The sequence below is a fragment of the Lethenteron reissneri genome, chromosome 15 (assembly GCF_015708825.2).
Source record: "Lethenteron reissneri isolate LAM-NWPU_2019-01 chromosome 15, ASM1570882v1, whole genome shotgun sequence".
NCBI lineage: Eukaryota > Metazoa > Chordata > Hyperoartia > Petromyzontiformes > Petromyzontidae > Lethenteron > Lethenteron reissneri.
In genome coordinates, this window is record NC_083793.1 from 2,679,452 (window position 1) to 2,696,620 (window position 17,169).

The 17,169-nt window shown below is 43.5% G+C and overlaps 1 protein-coding gene across 3 annotated transcripts in view; it reads left to right on the forward strand.

The window, feature by feature from the left end:
* The window catches only part of LOC133342583 (metabotropic glutamate receptor 8-like), a 276,081-nt gene that overhangs the window by 62,798 nt on the left and 196,114 nt on the right, over positions 1-17,169 (forward strand). For all 3 annotated transcript variants that reach the window (XM_061551797.1, XM_061551796.1, XM_061551798.1), the window contains 2 exons: positions 10,758-10,893; positions 16,781-16,935. In XM_061551797.1, the coding sequence (XP_061407781.1) occupies positions 10,758-10,893; positions 16,781-16,935 (291 nt within the window). The remainder of the gene's footprint in view (positions 1-10,757; positions 10,894-16,780; positions 16,936-17,169) is intronic.

The following is a 17,169-nucleotide window of genomic DNA, read 5'->3' on the forward strand; positions in this document are numbered from 1 at the left end:
TTATGAATACTTGCTGGTGCGTACATTCACGTGCAAACGAGTGTGGACTCTTCTCAGCCGATGACAGACACCTTTGTTGTATCAACAAAACAACCACTGTTTTCTTCCCGCAAAGTTGTACTAATTTGATCATCTCTAGAAGGATTATTGTTGGAGTTTCCCCTGCAACCAGGATTCTAACTCATGATCTTCAAATTGTACGTTAAGTGCTCTTATTACAGCATCAACAGAACTGCACTTGCATGATGAATACGCTTGCACAAGGTACATATTCCGAAGGCAGATGCTATTTACAGGCATGGGTACTGCAGGTACTCATTAGCATACATACAATGCATCATGGGGAGAATGTGAACCGTTAATAGTGGGAATGCACACGTTTGTTTTACATTGTCCTCGTACGTTCGTACTTTCTTTGCTCAATATCCAAGACAAATTCGGCAAGACGGCCAATATATTATATAAATTATAGCCAAGAAGATAATGTGGAAATATAGACATGTATAACCATATAACCACATCTTTATGGGAATCTGCTCAGCATGTATAATTTATTGTCATATGATGCATGAGGTTGTATAATGTGTCTTGCAATAGTAATACAAAATAAATATTGCAATATGCCGCCTTAATATTAATTCCGATTTTGTTGTTGTTGTTGCTGGTACCGTGTTGTGTATCTGAGAGCACTTTCTTCATTATCAGAAGGGTGCATTTATTAAACACAATCTCATTCTTGTAATGGGTGCTGAGCATTAATTGGCCATTCATTAATTATGTATCTGACATGAGTAATACTTGATGCATGCCCATCTGCCACCTAACCAAATTAAATAATGTTGGACATTTTTCACTCTCCTCTGTAACAAGGTTGTAGCTAAAATAAGAACTACCCTGGTTTAATTTGGTTGTTTAGCTGTGTGGTGAATGCTTGAAATTCAAAGTTAACGCTAAAAAAGTTCAAATTTAACATTTACTTTACGTTACATATTTCATAAATTGAGAATATACAACATGTCGATTATTTTATTTGAAATATAAAATATGATGACTATATTCTTTTCACAGAGACGTGCATTTTGAAACCGTTAAAATCACTCCCTGTCATGAATTGCCCTGTGAAGATACTTCGCAGGCCCTCAGCATAGAATCGTGTGATTTCCACCACTCGCAATGGATATGAACTCTTCAAACTTAACACTTCAAAATGCCCCCTTTTACGATGGAGGAAATTTGACTTAAATAGCTGTAGTTTGCATTATGTTATCTGTGCTGTGATCAAAATAATATTGCTTGGAGATCTTTAGGGAGGAATCAGAGGACACTCCACTTTGACAACATTTAAAATTCAGCCAAAGATTATCCCCGGTACTGTATTGGCAGCCCTGGGTCAGTGATGGAAATTCCACATTCACATGGCAGTATCCAGTCTCCTCAAATAACAGTCACTGTGGTGTTAGTTGCGTCAATGCCAGAGGAATAATGGACTAAGACGACTCTTGACTGTGATTTTTGACTAATTGTGTTGAACACACTATGAACAGCACTGCTCAGACAGATTATCTTCAGAAAAAAAAACTATATGCATTCATTTGGCTGTGCATAAATGTGGTATTTGCTTTGAAAAACCTCCAAAATGAACACAGTTTTGACAACGTGCAATGCTCGAAATGTATTCAAGCACATGGCACTAACGTTCATCGGTGACAAAATATTCACACCATAACTAGACCTCATTTTGACTCCAAATATTGGATTGTAAGCTGCCTCCCTTAGATCCCAAAAGCTGTGAATTATTGAGACGGTGCATCGCAGTGATATGTTTTTTTATTACTTAAGCCTGACAAAAGGTGCCCGTTATTGAGTGGTTTTCAAAGGCAGGTGGGCTGTATGTATCGCATGTTAAAAATAGGCAAGCCAGGGCATTTCCCAGGGGATTTTTTTTAAATAAATGTGGGTAGTGGGACACGCAACTGCTATACTTTACCCCGCTAAAGACATCATCGCGGATACTTGTTGCCAAACAGATATAATGTTCCTGATATATGTGTGGGTTATTCATAAGCCTGATTTGCTGATGAAAAAGTGTGGTACAAAGATGGTTTGAGTGAGTGGGCAAGGCAGGTTCAGTGTGGTGACCAGGCTGTCTGTGAAATGCTCTGACACTTGAGATGTGGCTCACTGAGTTTGATGAGCAGAAAATGGTTGTAATATATTGGTGCATTGTTTAGCAATTGGCTGGCCTTTAATTTTTTTGCCTCTTTCAATTCGTATTCCAGTTGTGCCGTCAGTGTCACAAAAATCTATCTGGACATTTTGCAGAGCAATGCAGACCTGGTGTGTTAGAGAGTGACGCACACAACATAGATATCATCACATGGCAGTAAAACACGTTTTAAAAAATAGATTTTGTTTTCTCAGTGAGTATAAGGTGAATGATGTGAAGGAAAATAATGTTACGGGTTCTCTTTTTTTTTGGTGCTGTTATTGGTAACCACGCTCAGAAAATCAACTCGGTCCACTTGATAACACAGTTTCAACACAAGTGGCTGCTGGGACTTGATCTCAAGAGGGCAAACACACCGGTCTAACACCTGAGCCACCTGGTCATTTGCACAACGCTCCTTCTTGACAAAGAATAAAACAACGAGCAAGCAGCATTGGCTCGCCAACCTCGACTCGGTGTTTCAGTATAAAGACCCACTGCGATTGCAAGGAAAACATATAAACATCTCTGAACTCTGAAAACTGTATTTGCAAATTGCAGCTGAGACATTTTTGTTGAAATTCTCATTACGGAAAAAGAGGGTACCTAAATGTCTAACGATGGAGATATTGTACCGAGATTAGCTCTCGAGATTATATAAATGCACTGGGTAGAGATTAACTCTATAACCACCACTGATTGTTAACATTACCCATCTGCCGCATGTATCGCGGGTAAAATTAAACATGCGGGTATAATTATATAACGGCGGGTGTCATAGTGTGAGTTTGCAGGGTTCGCTTTTGGTTTGCGATTGAATGTGGAGCCAATTGTCAGATGTGTCCAATGTGGTTAATTGGGTGATTGATAGCTTTCTGCGGAATGATTATTACATCGATTTACCACACCTGACTTATAACTCTTTGGCTGCCTTATTCAATTCAACATTGATGCATGTTGTGAGTTTCAATGTAGGTCTCTGTGTATATATTATTCTTACTACAGTAATTGTGTTGTCTATATATATATATGTGTGTGTGTGCTTATGGGAAGCATGATTGGTTACTGATACAATTATTGAGCGAACAAGGTGTACAGCAATTGTATATGAACCTCGTAAGATCCTCCGCTAATTCCAACATGACCCAACATCAACATTTCGAGCCAGGGTTTACATTTCTCACTGGTACATTGGCGTAGGCGGCACACGCCAGGCAGCCACAGGCCGTAGCAAGGGACGCACGTGGACGTGGTGTGCCGGGTTGCGGAAATGTTTGCAGCGCCGCTGACCCGGACAGACCCCCGGCTGAAATCGATCACAGCCTGGAGCAGCATTTGAAAACCAAAAGCTTGACGGAGAGAATCACCGGCAGGCGGGTGTGTTGGTCGCATCATCTCTCGCCGTGCTTTATACTTGCTGTGGCATTGTCTAAGGCTCAATTGGATATTTCCCTTCAAACAAATAAATGCTTCATAATAATTTGCACTTCATTTTCCACTGGGTATTTTCAGTCGTGTTGGTAGATTGGATGGAGTAGCCCCTTGACTAGTAGCCGCAGCTGGAGTGAAATGTATATTGGATGTGGTATGGCAGTTGCGGAGGTGTATTCCAGGTTACCAGAAATGAGGCCATGATTATGACGCGTTCACTATGCTCGTGAAACTGACACAAAAATGTTTTTAGGAAAATTATATGAATGTGTGAACACGTGTATCTTGCTCAGAGTTGGAGTAGTGAAGGTATTACACTCTAAAATAGAGGTATTTCCTAAAGACCACGTTTTCAAAAGTACAAAATCAATGCCTGCAGAGTAGTACGGATACGAGTCTGTGCTCTCGTTCTATTCTTGCCTATTGTGGCAATATGTTCAGGAGCTAAATCCCAAATATCGAGATCTGATGGCCACGATGAGAAGGCTTACGGAGAGAGTTCGTGTGGTTTTACCGCTCCTCCTCTGTTGAAGGGGCGCAGACTGTGCGGTCCAAAGTTTTGTTTGCATCGTCACAGTCGCACTCCTGTGCCTTTTACCTTCAACGCTCCATTTATGAAGGAGATGTGCGCATTGGGCCTGTTGATGTCCTCATGTGCTTGTGTGGAATGCACAAAGTACATTCGTCTTTTTACATTGCTGAAATGTCCCGGCAGTTTAAGTCACTGTCAGAATTGTATTAGTTTTTTTTGGGGGGGGGGCCGGGGGGGGGGGTGTAAGATAGGGTGGAGGACCAGTTGAGATAGCACTCGCCATGGCTGGGAATCAAACTCGGGTCACCACTCTTAATTTTGGAGCTTTCGTGACTGCAGGAATTATTCTTTGTTTTTTTTCGGTAAAGTCACGTATAAAGATAAAATAATAAATTAAGCCTGCTTACTTTACTACGCCTCCCTTGCCTCCGCCCCCCTCTGTCTATTTAAGGCCACCCCACAGAGACGATCACCCCTCTCTGTACCTGGGTTGCTCTCTCTATATATCTTGGTGATATCTGTCTGCTTATATGTCTGTCTATAGTTTTCTGGTTAGATTCTATGTCGCTATTTCATTATACCTGATGATGATTGCTTGTGTTGCAATCGAAACGTCGTATGCTATTATTTAATTTAATTTATTATTTTATCTTTATACGTGACTTTACCGAAAAAAACCAAGAATAATCGGGTCACCACGTTCATCGCGCAGCACTCCACAACCTCCCCCCACCACCACCTTGCACTCCGCCCCTATCCAACCCTGTGGAGTTATGCATGTGAGCAAGCGACATTATAAATCAAGTTTCCCTTGTTATCATCGCAAGGCAACGCGTGAGTCATGCCCAACGAGTCCCGGTGCATTTCAATGCGGCAAATCGACCTGTGCGGCCGGCGGCTCTTTGAACAGTCTACGGGACTGCTGCCACCTACTGACAATCATTGCAACTTTCCATATGCACCAATCCCGCACGACCACTCCCCCCACCACCACCCCACGCTGAGCAATCACATAAGGGAAGTGGCACAAACGTGGCGGGGCCCCCCGCCACCTGACGCCTGGCTGATAACGCCCCGAATGAACGCGAGGCTTACGAGGCAATCTCGCGCCCCTGTGTGTGTGTGTGTCCGTGGGGTAGAGAGAGAGTGATCGTACAAAGAGAGAGTGGAGAGCGGTGGTGTCAGCGGTGAGCGCGGACATCGGCGAGCAGAGGTGTTCGATTTCCGCTCACGGCCAACACCGGTGACGATGATCTGAATCGGCCCCTGAGAGCCTCCCCTAGGTCGACTCAGCATCAAATGAGACACCTGGTGGGATGTGTAAAAAAAACACATTGCCGCTAGGGAGACAAAGGCGGCCGGACGTGGTGCTGGCCACCCACCCACTCCGTGCTTGCCCCAACATTTGTTAGGGCTTTGTCTTTTTTTGAGGCACAGAGAGAGACGAGAGGAGAGTGAACGAACGAACGGCAGCATTCTCCATTAGCGACGAGGTGTGGCTCTCTGTGTCTCCAGCATCACATCTCCCGGGTTTATTCCTAAATGCATCAGCGCGTGGCTGAACCGTGCCGCGCACAGGAATGCTAATGTAGTTGTTGCGCTCCAAGCAGTCGTTGTGCGGGTTTTTTTTTACGTTACCTGACTGGAAATTTGCCCGAAGAGATGTAAACAGCGCATGGTGTATAGCAAGGAGCGGGGGTGGATATGCATTGTCAGCTATGGTGGGGGTATAAGTGTGCGTCGTGTGGGGTTGAGGTAAGTGAAGAAGGTTGCAGCAGTGCTTAATGGCATTTGCAAGCTTCCCGTTGCTGCCCGGGCCATTCCTGGCCATCTGGCGACGAAGTCTGCAGTAAAGCAGTGGGTCTGCCGTGGCACGGTGGTAGAATAACGAGGAGAGGAGGAGGAGGAGGCCAAAATCCGAGCAAACCCTCACTCGTAACACGCCGCGACTAATTCCCTTGCATCGTTTCGTACGTGATCGTTGCCCAAGTGGAGAGCATCTGAATTCAAACGCGAGGCCTCTGTTGTTTTTGTTGTTGTTTTGGTATAGCTCAACACGAGGCCAGGACAGAGCACAAATTGGATCGAACACAAGGGTTGGAGGGGTAGGGTGGGTGTCTATAATACACAGAAGGGGGGGGGGGGGAGTGGGCTTCATTGCCCCACATGGATTTTTTTTTGTATATATATGGAGAGAAGACGTGGAGATGTGAAGGATGGAATGGATGCGGGTATGGAGGAGAACGTTTAACACAAACTGCAAAACAAATTAACTTACATGCCCCGAGTGAACTTATCGCCGGCGAGAGTCAAACGGGAGTCCTCTAATTCTGCCTACGGGCATACTTTTCGATCAGTGCCATTCACAGGCATTGCACGCTGCGATGGCAACTTCGAGGTCACCGGTTAGATCTCTTGGCACGACAGTTGCAACACATGTGCACGTTTCTTAATCTCCACATTTGTCCATCCAGCGGTATAAACAGATACAGCCACGGTTGATCGGCAGGTCGTGTGCGGTTGGGCAAAGTGTGGGTACTCTTTCAGCACGGTTGGCTACGTACGGTGCGAAAGAAGTTCAACATGCATACAAGATCTCTGGGAAGAGTAGGCCAAATACCCACTAGAGTGCCATCTTGTGGAGGCCACTCCACTAGCAAATGCAGGGTGACACCGTTACTTTTGAGTGCATCTTGATTAGGTTGTACACAATGGCATCATGGCCACATTTCAAAAATGACTCAACAAATATGTTGAACTTATTTCGCACCTTTCCTAGCCAACCGTGCGAATTGGAGGTTCGGGGGAAAAAAAGTTAAAACAATAATAAGGTAATCCTAATAACTTCCCATGCTTTTTTTGGTCTGAAAAGTCCTTCTTGCTGATTTCTAAGAATATCTGGCAATTCATCTTCTTGGTTCTTTCGGTAAAGTCACGTAGAAGGGAAGTAATAAAATAATAAAAATAAAACATAATAAAACAATTCTCACGACGTTTCGGCCACAACGCAAGCAGCCGTCCTCAGGTGAAAACCAGGTCCGTCGAGGCGACAGAGTCTGAATGAAACAGCACACGAGCTTGGAGCATATATATAAGCTGGGCGCATTGACAAAGGAATTTGCATATCAAAAGGAATTTAGCATATTTATGGGAAATGCAGGAATGTGATTAGTACTGCATATGCATGCGCATTATGCAGGATTAACAGCATCAAAGGGAGCTGCAGTTACTGCTGCTGCAGCAGTTGCTGCTGCTGCTGCAGTTTCTGCTGCTGCTGCTGCTGCAGTTGCTGCTGCTGCTGCAGTTGCTGCTGCTGCTGCACTTACTGCTGCTGCTGCACTTGCTGCTGCTGTTGCAGTTGCTGCCTTATCCATTTTAATATAACACTATGTATTATTCTACCCACCCTAATGTGTATCATACTGCTATATGTTTACTGTACAATTACGACACCATACATTCCTGTTAATCCTGCATAATGCACATGCATATGCAGTACTAATCACATTCCTGCATTTCCCATAAATATGCTAAATTCCTTTTGATATGCAAATTCCTTTGTCAATGCGCCCAGCTTATATATATGCTCCAAGCTCGTGTGCTGTTTCATTCAGACTCTGTCGCCTCGACGGACCTGGTTTTCACCTGAGGACGGCTGCTTGCGTTGTGGCCGAAACGTCGTGAGAATTGTTTTATTATGTTTTATTTTTATTATTTTATTACTTCCCTTCTACGTGACTTTACCGAAAGAACCAAGAAGATGAATCCCTGCAGTCACGAAAGCTTTAAATCGAAATTTATCTGGCAATTGTTTAAGAAGAGTATGGTTAAATATTGTTTTTTTTTTTTACAAAAAAAAAGCCAACGTGGTTTTTCTGTTAAACATCGTGAAGATGGTGCTCACTTCTTGATTACAGCCCTGAGCCAGTGAAGGAACTTCGCAATGCCATGACAGGGGTAATCATTTTCATTGGTGACGTCTCACTAGGTGGTACTTATTTTATAAACCTCAGAGCAGGGGGCTTATTTTGCCTCAAAAACAGGATTATATTGTGAGCTGTTTTAGAAACATTTAAAGTCTGCTTTTAATTTGGGCTATCAAGCTAGGATTTACATTGGGAGACAAGGAGGAATGCATACGTGGATAAGAGAACATGTGCATGTTAATGACCGCCATTCCAAGCATTAATACAAAATAATGAGCTTGTGCAGGATATATTGTTAGAAGGCATGATCAATCAATCAATAATCAATTCTGATAGTTGCGTGTATCAAAGTGCTTTTGCACTAAAAATTAAGTCAACATAAATACATATGATACGTTGAAGACATATCAGCCGTGCAGCACAAATTACAACTCAGGAAAAACCCACGGTCAGACGGTTTCGTCTTTGCGTGCAGATTGAAACATCTTCACACTCTCGCTCTCTGACGCGATGACGTAGAGAGTTCCACGGGGTAGAGGACACGAATGCACAAGCACGGACACCAAAAGGCCTCAAATGAGTCCCGCGAGCAGCCTCGAGCAATCCCTTGCCAGCTGATTGTCAATATTAACGGTGGAATTTGGTGCCAAGGGATGCAACGTATCCAAGAGGACATCCACGTGTGCTCGGTGGATTACCGCACCGCAGGATCGTGACAGATGGTGGCGCATATGGGAGGTCTTCCTCCAGCAGTGGGTTGACCATGGCTGATGATGATTAAACTCGTAAAAGCTCATTTTACCTTGCAGCCCATGATATACTAGGCTCTTTAACATTCATTGCACAACATCAGGCAAGCCTTGTTTTTTTTGTTCCTGACAGGATCACCTGCATATACCGTATTGAACTGTGGGTTATATGCAAATAGACGGCTATTAAGTCACTCAAAATATAAGAAACATGCCATAATCTCTGCTGACAGCATTGACGAATGCAAGGCTTCCTGACCTCACAGACAGCCGCTGTTTCTCATGCAAAGTGAGTCACTAATTAATGGAAACTTGTTTGAAAATGTACTTAAATACGTAAACGCGCATTTATTTTTTTACCGTAAATAATATAAACATCACTATAGGTGGATCAATTATAATTACATTCATCTTAAACTGCAATTTTTTGTCCTCAATTTATAATCATTTCCCTAATGTCATGTTTATTTTTATGTCATAATGATGCATGGACATTAAATCGTGTATTATTGGGTTTATCTTTTTTGTGCTATGGGTTCAGCTCAGAGGCCGCACCAGGGTCGCAAACGGGTACCCGTACCCTACCCGTACCCGGCCAGGTACGGGTAAGGTACCTGATTGCGAACTCTGGGATGAAGCCATGTTGCAGGCGCGGGTGGGTTGATTCTAAGAACTTGAATTGTGAGAAGAGACAAGACGTTGGGAAATGAGTGACAAACAGTTACTCACCAGTGACTCACGTACCCGTACCCGGCCACACCAGGGTCACAAATGGGTACCCGTACCCGTACCCGGCCGGGTACGGGTAGCCGGGTATCGGGTATGGTACGGGTATCGGGTACCCGGTTGCGACCTCTGGTTCAGCTGTCTCCAGAATCTCTCAGCTTACCTCTTTGCCCGCGTTTCAGCATCGTGATGATGTGCAGGGTAACCTGAATGGGTTGTAACTAAATGTAAATATATATTTATTATAGGGAATTGAAAAGGTAAAGACATAATTGGTTTAAGAGAGTGTAAACAAATAATGTGCTTCTTTTTAATTGAAATACTTTCTTGACATGTTCGCATAGATGCATATTTCTTTGAATTACTCGTATTAAAAACTCAAACCACTGTATGATGCTACATTGCCTTGTTGTAATAACAAAGCATTCGTTCTGATCCGGTATTATCTGATTTGCCATCACCTTTCTAGTTCTGATGTTAGAATGAATGTTGTTCCAGTCGTATAACACACCACAACAAGAGACCTCCTTTGCCAGTAGCAAAATATAATAATAGGTTATTTTACCCTTTTATCTGGCACAAAACTGACACCGTTTTACAAGGGATCATGTTTGCATTAACCACAATACCTGTGGTCAAAACGCGAACAAAAACAGCACTCTGATAATGTATGCATTGTCCTTGAAATTGATTGGTCTACACCAGAGACAGCTTTTTTTTTTAGAGCCCAGTCTCATGGTGTTCGACCAGATGACGGCTTTTTGGCGTCATCTGGTCGAACACCATATGAGACTGGGCTCTAAAAGGATAAAAGACATAATATTATTATTATAACACCACAACAAGTAAAGGCTTCATGGTAATTTTTACAGGTAGGCTTATGCAAGAAAATTCGGATTATTGACACGCAGATTATATATTGACAACAATTGACTGCTCTATGAAAATAAACGGGAGCTTCTATTTAATCTGTGTTGGTTATGACACCTGATGTGGCCAATTAACAGAGCCGTAATTTCAAGCGGTTGGCTCCTTAAGTACTGCCGCAATAGGTACGCCGGTTGTCCCAGAGGTGGGAGGTTGGTCTGGAATGAAAAATCCAATCAAACGGCTACCATTCACAATGGTTTAATTAGCCCGGTAAGTGCTACGATTTGTGCATCGCATCTTCCTAATTGGTCTGGCAGGTGGAGTGTGCATCGCCCAGTCGATGAAGATAGCAAGAGACTCCAAGCCACGGGACTTTGACAAGATCATCCGCCGTCTGCTGGAAACATCAGCTGCCCGTGCCGTCGTTATTTTCGCCAACGAAGAGGACGTTAGGTAAGTGCGGCTCTACGATTATTATTATTACTATTAATACGTTCGATTAACCACGAAAGCCTCACTAAGAGAATCACAACACATTTTTTTTTCATGAGGGTCCTACTAAATTTTCGCTGCACGGGGCAGATATTACTCCTGTGTAATGTCAATTGAGTAATTTACAGGTAATATTTCAGAAATGTGGATGTTTGGCCAAGACGGGTTATGTTGTTCTGAGGCGAAACTGCAGAAAGATAAAGGAAAGCCATGCAGAACGGCGGGAGAACATCCGCATAACACAGCAGTTAGCACTCTGCACTGTGAGCCCGGCCAACCGAGTTTGATTCCTGGCCATGGGTAAGGTGAACAGAGGGTGACATCTCAACCCTTCAGCGGTTCCTCACCTTTGCCAACTTAAACTGATCAATATGGCCAAATTTCATCAAACATCTCCCTTGACTGACACGGTGTGTGAAAGGCCGTCATATAGCAGTGGATTGTCAAAATGGTGTCAATTATCTCATGTTGTCTTATGTACGTATGCGTGCATGTATGTATGTTTGCATGGACAAAAATGAATGTGTACATATGTGTTAGTGCAGCGGTTAGTGCTATGACGCGAGTTCGATCCCTGCTCACGGCCAACACCAGTCACGACATCTGAACGGGTTCCGGGCCTCCGCTAAGTCGACTCAGCCTCATATGAGTACCTGGCGCGGTGTGTAAAAATCATCACTTTGGAGACAAGTGGCCTCGCGTGCTGCTGGCCTAACAACTTACTCGTTAACCTTAATAGGTTATCACTAAGATAACTTGCCCCAACAATCGAAAAGGCAACATAGGGGATCTTTGTATCCACGTGCATGTTTGTCTGTATGTATATAGTTGGTCTCATACAGCCTTTAAGTAGTTGCAGGAGATATTTGTCTTCTAGGCAAGTATGTGTGTACGTAGATATAAGCATATTATCTTAAACCGTGCTAATTGTGGGTATCCGATGAGTGTCAGACACACGGAAACAACACACAAATGCTGACACAATGGTGTAAGAAGGTGCATACTGCAGGCTGATGAGTCAAAACAAACGTATCTCAAAGACAACAACAGGGAAAGGTACCTTTAAATTTCGATTTAAAGCATTTCCCATGAATATGCTGGGTTCCTCTTGGTGTGCACATCCTTTTGTTAAGGCGCTCCTCTTCCACCTCCAACCCAGCTTATATATAAGCTCCAAGCTTGGCAGTCTCATTCTTCACCTGAAGACGGCTGCTTGCGTTGTAGCCGAAACGTCGTGAGAATTATTTTATTATGTTTTATTTTTATTATTTCATTACTTCCCTTCTACGTGACTTTACCGAAAGAACCAAGAAGAGGGATAGGTCCCTTTAAATGTGCACGTATTTTCACCAAACGCTGCGGTAGTCGACCACTTGAGTTTGCACTGGGACATACAATCCCATTGCACATTCTTGACCCTATTTGTGTATGTCTGCATGTCGGCAAGACGGGTCACCATTGCTCACACCCGTTTCATTTTTGAGGCCGAATTCTGATTAGCTTCTAATTTGTGCCATAATTGGCTCACAATGAACGTCTCATTGACTGCTCGACTCAGAGAGCGTCCCCGCCCCCACCGTCCTGGGTTGGGTTGACCGAAAATGCGTTTCTGATTGGCGGCCTCTTTGGCAGAGTGCAGAGTGTGATGGGATGAGATGAATGGTGTGGGGATGACCTAACATCAAAGGCTTACTCGCAAATTCACTTTGTGTGTTCAACTTGCATTGGACCGCGTGACTTTTAGTGCCACATCGTGTTAATCTCGTGTCACTTTGCACTGATATGCTTCTGCGTTTTAATTGAGAGGAGCGTTACAATCTCAGGCATTCAACACATGGCCTTGTTCGATGATAAGAGAAAGTGCTGAAATGTTGTCGCGTCCCAATTTATTTTTTTACATATGTGTGAGTAAAGCATACTTGTCAACCCCTTATCAGTGCCTATCTTATTACAGACCAATTCAGACCTTATTGGTCACCCCGTGCCCTTATAAATCTCAACGTTCATCCTACAAAGTCCCATCACAAGGGAGAAACACAAAAAGATAAACCACTTTTTTTTGCCCGTACTGAAACGGCTGTACTCCGTATGGATCTGAAAACTTATTTTTCCTGTGCAAGAATACGGGGTAAACCGTATGGGTTACCAGGTATGGTAAAGTGGCTGTTTGATATCCACGTTTTGTTAAACCATGTCGCACATGGTGCATCCATTATGCTGCCTATTAATTTCCTAATGACATTGGCATAGTTTTTTTGTGTGTGTTTACATCTTTTGCTGAGTTGAGAGGATGGCAAATTAACTGAAAACATTTTCTCACCTCCTCCTCAGTCTCTCTGCATGTGCAGTTTTAAATGTTAATCAGGTTCACTCCACTCAAAACCGATTAGTTCTACATCTATATGCAGAGTGGTTCAGTCATTTTGAATTTTTTATAACAAAAAATATTTGTTCATTTGGTGTTTATGTACATTTTCAAATTACTACATTTCCCAAACCTTATCACTTGTTTGTGCTGAATGCCATTATGTGAAGCGAGAAATATTACACTTCTTACGGCTGGTATTCAATTTCGTTGTCTATTAAGTCAACACTTGCCGTGTAGGATTGTCGCGGTCGTCCTGCTGCTATGGCAGGCCCCGTTGCGAACTTTTGGCTCGTTCCGCGGATTGCGGTTCCGCGTGATGTCTGACATTTTGCTCCACGTCCTTGGAGTACTGCACAACCTGAAAACACATCGGAGAGCTGCGAAGGAGTACGAAGTTCACACGTGATGTAGACACCGCACTTGTATCCGATGCCAAAGAGGCATGTGTTCAGTGAGGAGCTGAACATAGAGTATTCTCCATAGCCGAGACCCTTGCCACATATCACAAACACCACCGGTTATCAGCAAAACTGCCTTTGCAAATCATCGTTTCAAACTACTTAGAACAACAGGAAATGATTTGTGTTGATGCAATGCGGTTTAAATGATGCACTCCCAGAAGGTCTTGTGGTTGATGGGGAAGTGTAATATATATATGTGTTTACGTAAATGGACACATATGAAGTAGATATGTTTTCTGCTTGTTTATTAGCAGTGTTATCACTATTGCCAGTGCTGTGGCATCAAACATCAATAAATAATTTCAAGTCCACATTTGTTCATACTTTGTTCACCGACGCGCTCTGATCTGGCACAATTGATTAAACGCGTTGGCAGGTAGGGAGCTAGCTTATTATGTTTTAACAGTGCACATGCTAACATTGTATCTGAAGCATTAGTCACGGTGATAGGGATTGTGCCCCAACTAATAATCCTCGGTGCACTGACTTCACTTGGTCAGATAATCGGTGACACCAAGCTGCAGAAGCTTAACACGTTTTTTTTCACCTTTCTGTACACATAAAATGTTAACACAAACGTGTTGAGTGTTTCACTTGTTGCAGTAGTCCTATGGTCTACAGATGATATGAAGCGTCTAGCTCTTGATGGGACGAGGTTAACCCGAGTGACCTCTAAAATTATATCATGATCACTGATTATTTTCGTAATATTATTTCGTTTTTTTTTGGAATGGCTACAGTACCATAAATCAAAGTGTAGTTTTAATCTTTGCAATAGGAAATCCTATGCAGCACTTTTTTCAACGGCACATGCAAGGTCTGTGAATTTATATCACGATAACTTTTTTGTAAGGACGGGGGGTGAGAGGGGGCAGTTGGTGGAAATACAATATCGCACGGATGGATTTGACAAAGGTTATTGAAACACGTTAGCTTCGGATGCTGCTATGATGGCTTTTGTAATTGCAAGTTTCTCATTTTGTTTCTCCCCCCACCACCACCACCACCACCACCCACCACCTCTACTGCCGTATACAAAGATTACAGGAGCAGCTGCTAACACGTCTCGGTTTAGACTACCTCTCGTTACACGGCGTAAGCGCGTCCGTGAGCAAATCCATAAGGTAATCTTCTGTCTCTTAGAGCCACAATTGAAAAAATGTTCTGTGCCACTCTCGGTGCCTTTGTGTGTGCCGCCGGTAAATGAATATAGATAGCATTATATCCTTTTCGGCGAACGTGATTTGTGCCGCTTCTCAAATTTGGTAATGGCAAAATACTGCAGCAAAAGTGAGGGAATGCGTGTTCATTGATTTATCTTATCACGCGGCGTATTGACGGTCAACGGCAACCGGCTGCAGGCAGGAATGGAATGATATATCAATGCCCGCGGTGGCTCGGAGACCGGTACAAAGGTGCGCACAAAAGTGGTAATGAAGGCAATATGTCTGGGCGCAATGAAACGTCAGCAGTTGATGGTGGCATGCCACGGTGATGGGATGTCGGATAGCAGTGGCGTGCTCGTGTGCGTGCGTGGACTGGTGGCAAGATGGTTGGTTACGCCGTGAGCTCGGGTTCGATTCCTGACCGTGGATGATAACGGTGACAAGCGGTGTCTAATCCTGTCCTGGGCTGTGCCTGGGTGGACGCGCCCTCAAATGAGGACCTGGTGTGGTGTAGAAACATCGGGACTCGAGAATGAAAACATCCTCCCCACACTACTATTTCATGTGTTATTCCTGCTTTAATAGGTGCTTACTAACAGCACTTACTGCAACTGTATGTGGGGATAAAAGGAAGTACCTATTTCTTTGTGTATGTCTGCATTTTGGTACGTGTTTCCAGATATCGTTAAGGTGCCTATGTTATGCTTTTCTCGTCAGCTTGCATTTATTGTCTTATGTCAAATGTTAATTAACTTTTGTGTATGAACCCTTGTACAAATGGTATGTTTATTTGTATGAACGTGCATGCCTTATTCAGACACGATGTATGTGTGTACAATTTAGATGCACAGCCATTTGTCAATGCACTGCTGGATGTAGGCCTTCCCGTGCCCTGTTGGTCACGATAATGTTTCGACCATAACGTCACTCCTCCGGTCAGTGCAGATTGGTGAAGGGGGGCTTGCCCAAACGCAATTCAATTATAATGTGCCGCTGATGTTAGAAAATAACTCTGGCATTTGGGTCAATGGTGCGGTGTGTAATATAGTGCTCCACCACTCCACTCCCATATAGCTGTGTGTGTGTGTCATAGCATTGAGATAAAGAAAAAAAATATATCGCTTTTATTGGTTTAAGATATTGAATATGAGCAGATTAAAATCAATGCATATACACATCGAGCTAGACATACATGTGAAAATGCAATGATATGCACTAGCAAGGCCGCAATTATTGAAGTAACACGTTAAATGTCCAGTAATCATTTACACTGTTCGTCCAAAACCATTGATGATAAAACTACATTGCTATGTTGATTATCTATATGTAGTTAGAAATAATGCCATAGCAAGGTCTACATTTTTTAAGTAACACGTTACATTTCCAGTAATCATTTACACTGTTCGTCCAAAACCATTGATGATAATAATACATTCCTATGTTGATTATCTATATGTAGTTAATATATCAAATCCTTCTGAACTTAACTTTTCACGCACGGCCGCTTTGAAATGTCTCCTTTGAAAACATCCCTTACTCTTGACTTAAAGCTTTCGTGACTGCAGGGATTCATATTTTGTGGGTCTTTAGGTAAAGTCACGTAGATATGTTGTTATTTATTTATCTATTTCAACCTATCCACGTGACTTTATCGAAAGACCCAAAGAATATGAATCCCTTACTCTGTTGCTCATTGCTCAGACAGCCATGCCAATCACAGCTGCCTTGTTTTGCCACTGCCTCAAAGTGGAGCTCAATTAATCCTCGCCCACCTCCTCCATCCCCATCTCTCCCTCTCTCCCTCTCTTCCTACTCTCTCCTTTCCTGTCCCTGCTGAACGACCGGACGCGCAGACGCGTCCTGGGAGCGGCGCGCAGGGCAAACCAAACGGAGCACTTTCTGTGGCTTGGCTCGGACAGCTGGGGAGTCAAGTTGGGCCCTGCACTGAACCAGCAGGAAGTGGCAGACGGTGCCATCACCATCTACCCGCAAAGCGAGACTGTCCCAGGCAAGCAGCTCGGTTTTTGGTTTGTTTTTGTTGTTGCTGTTGTTGTTATGCCTTGTTTCAAATGTCCAGGTCAAAAGCGTCTCCCCGTTTCAAAACGAACAATGCGGAGGCCCTCATCTCTGCTATACAGCCCCGAGCCAATCAAGGGGGTGGGTTGGGGGGGGATTCCACATTGGTATGGCAGGAGCCACTCTTAAGCAATGGACGGCAATCCTTGACTTCACGCAAAATGGC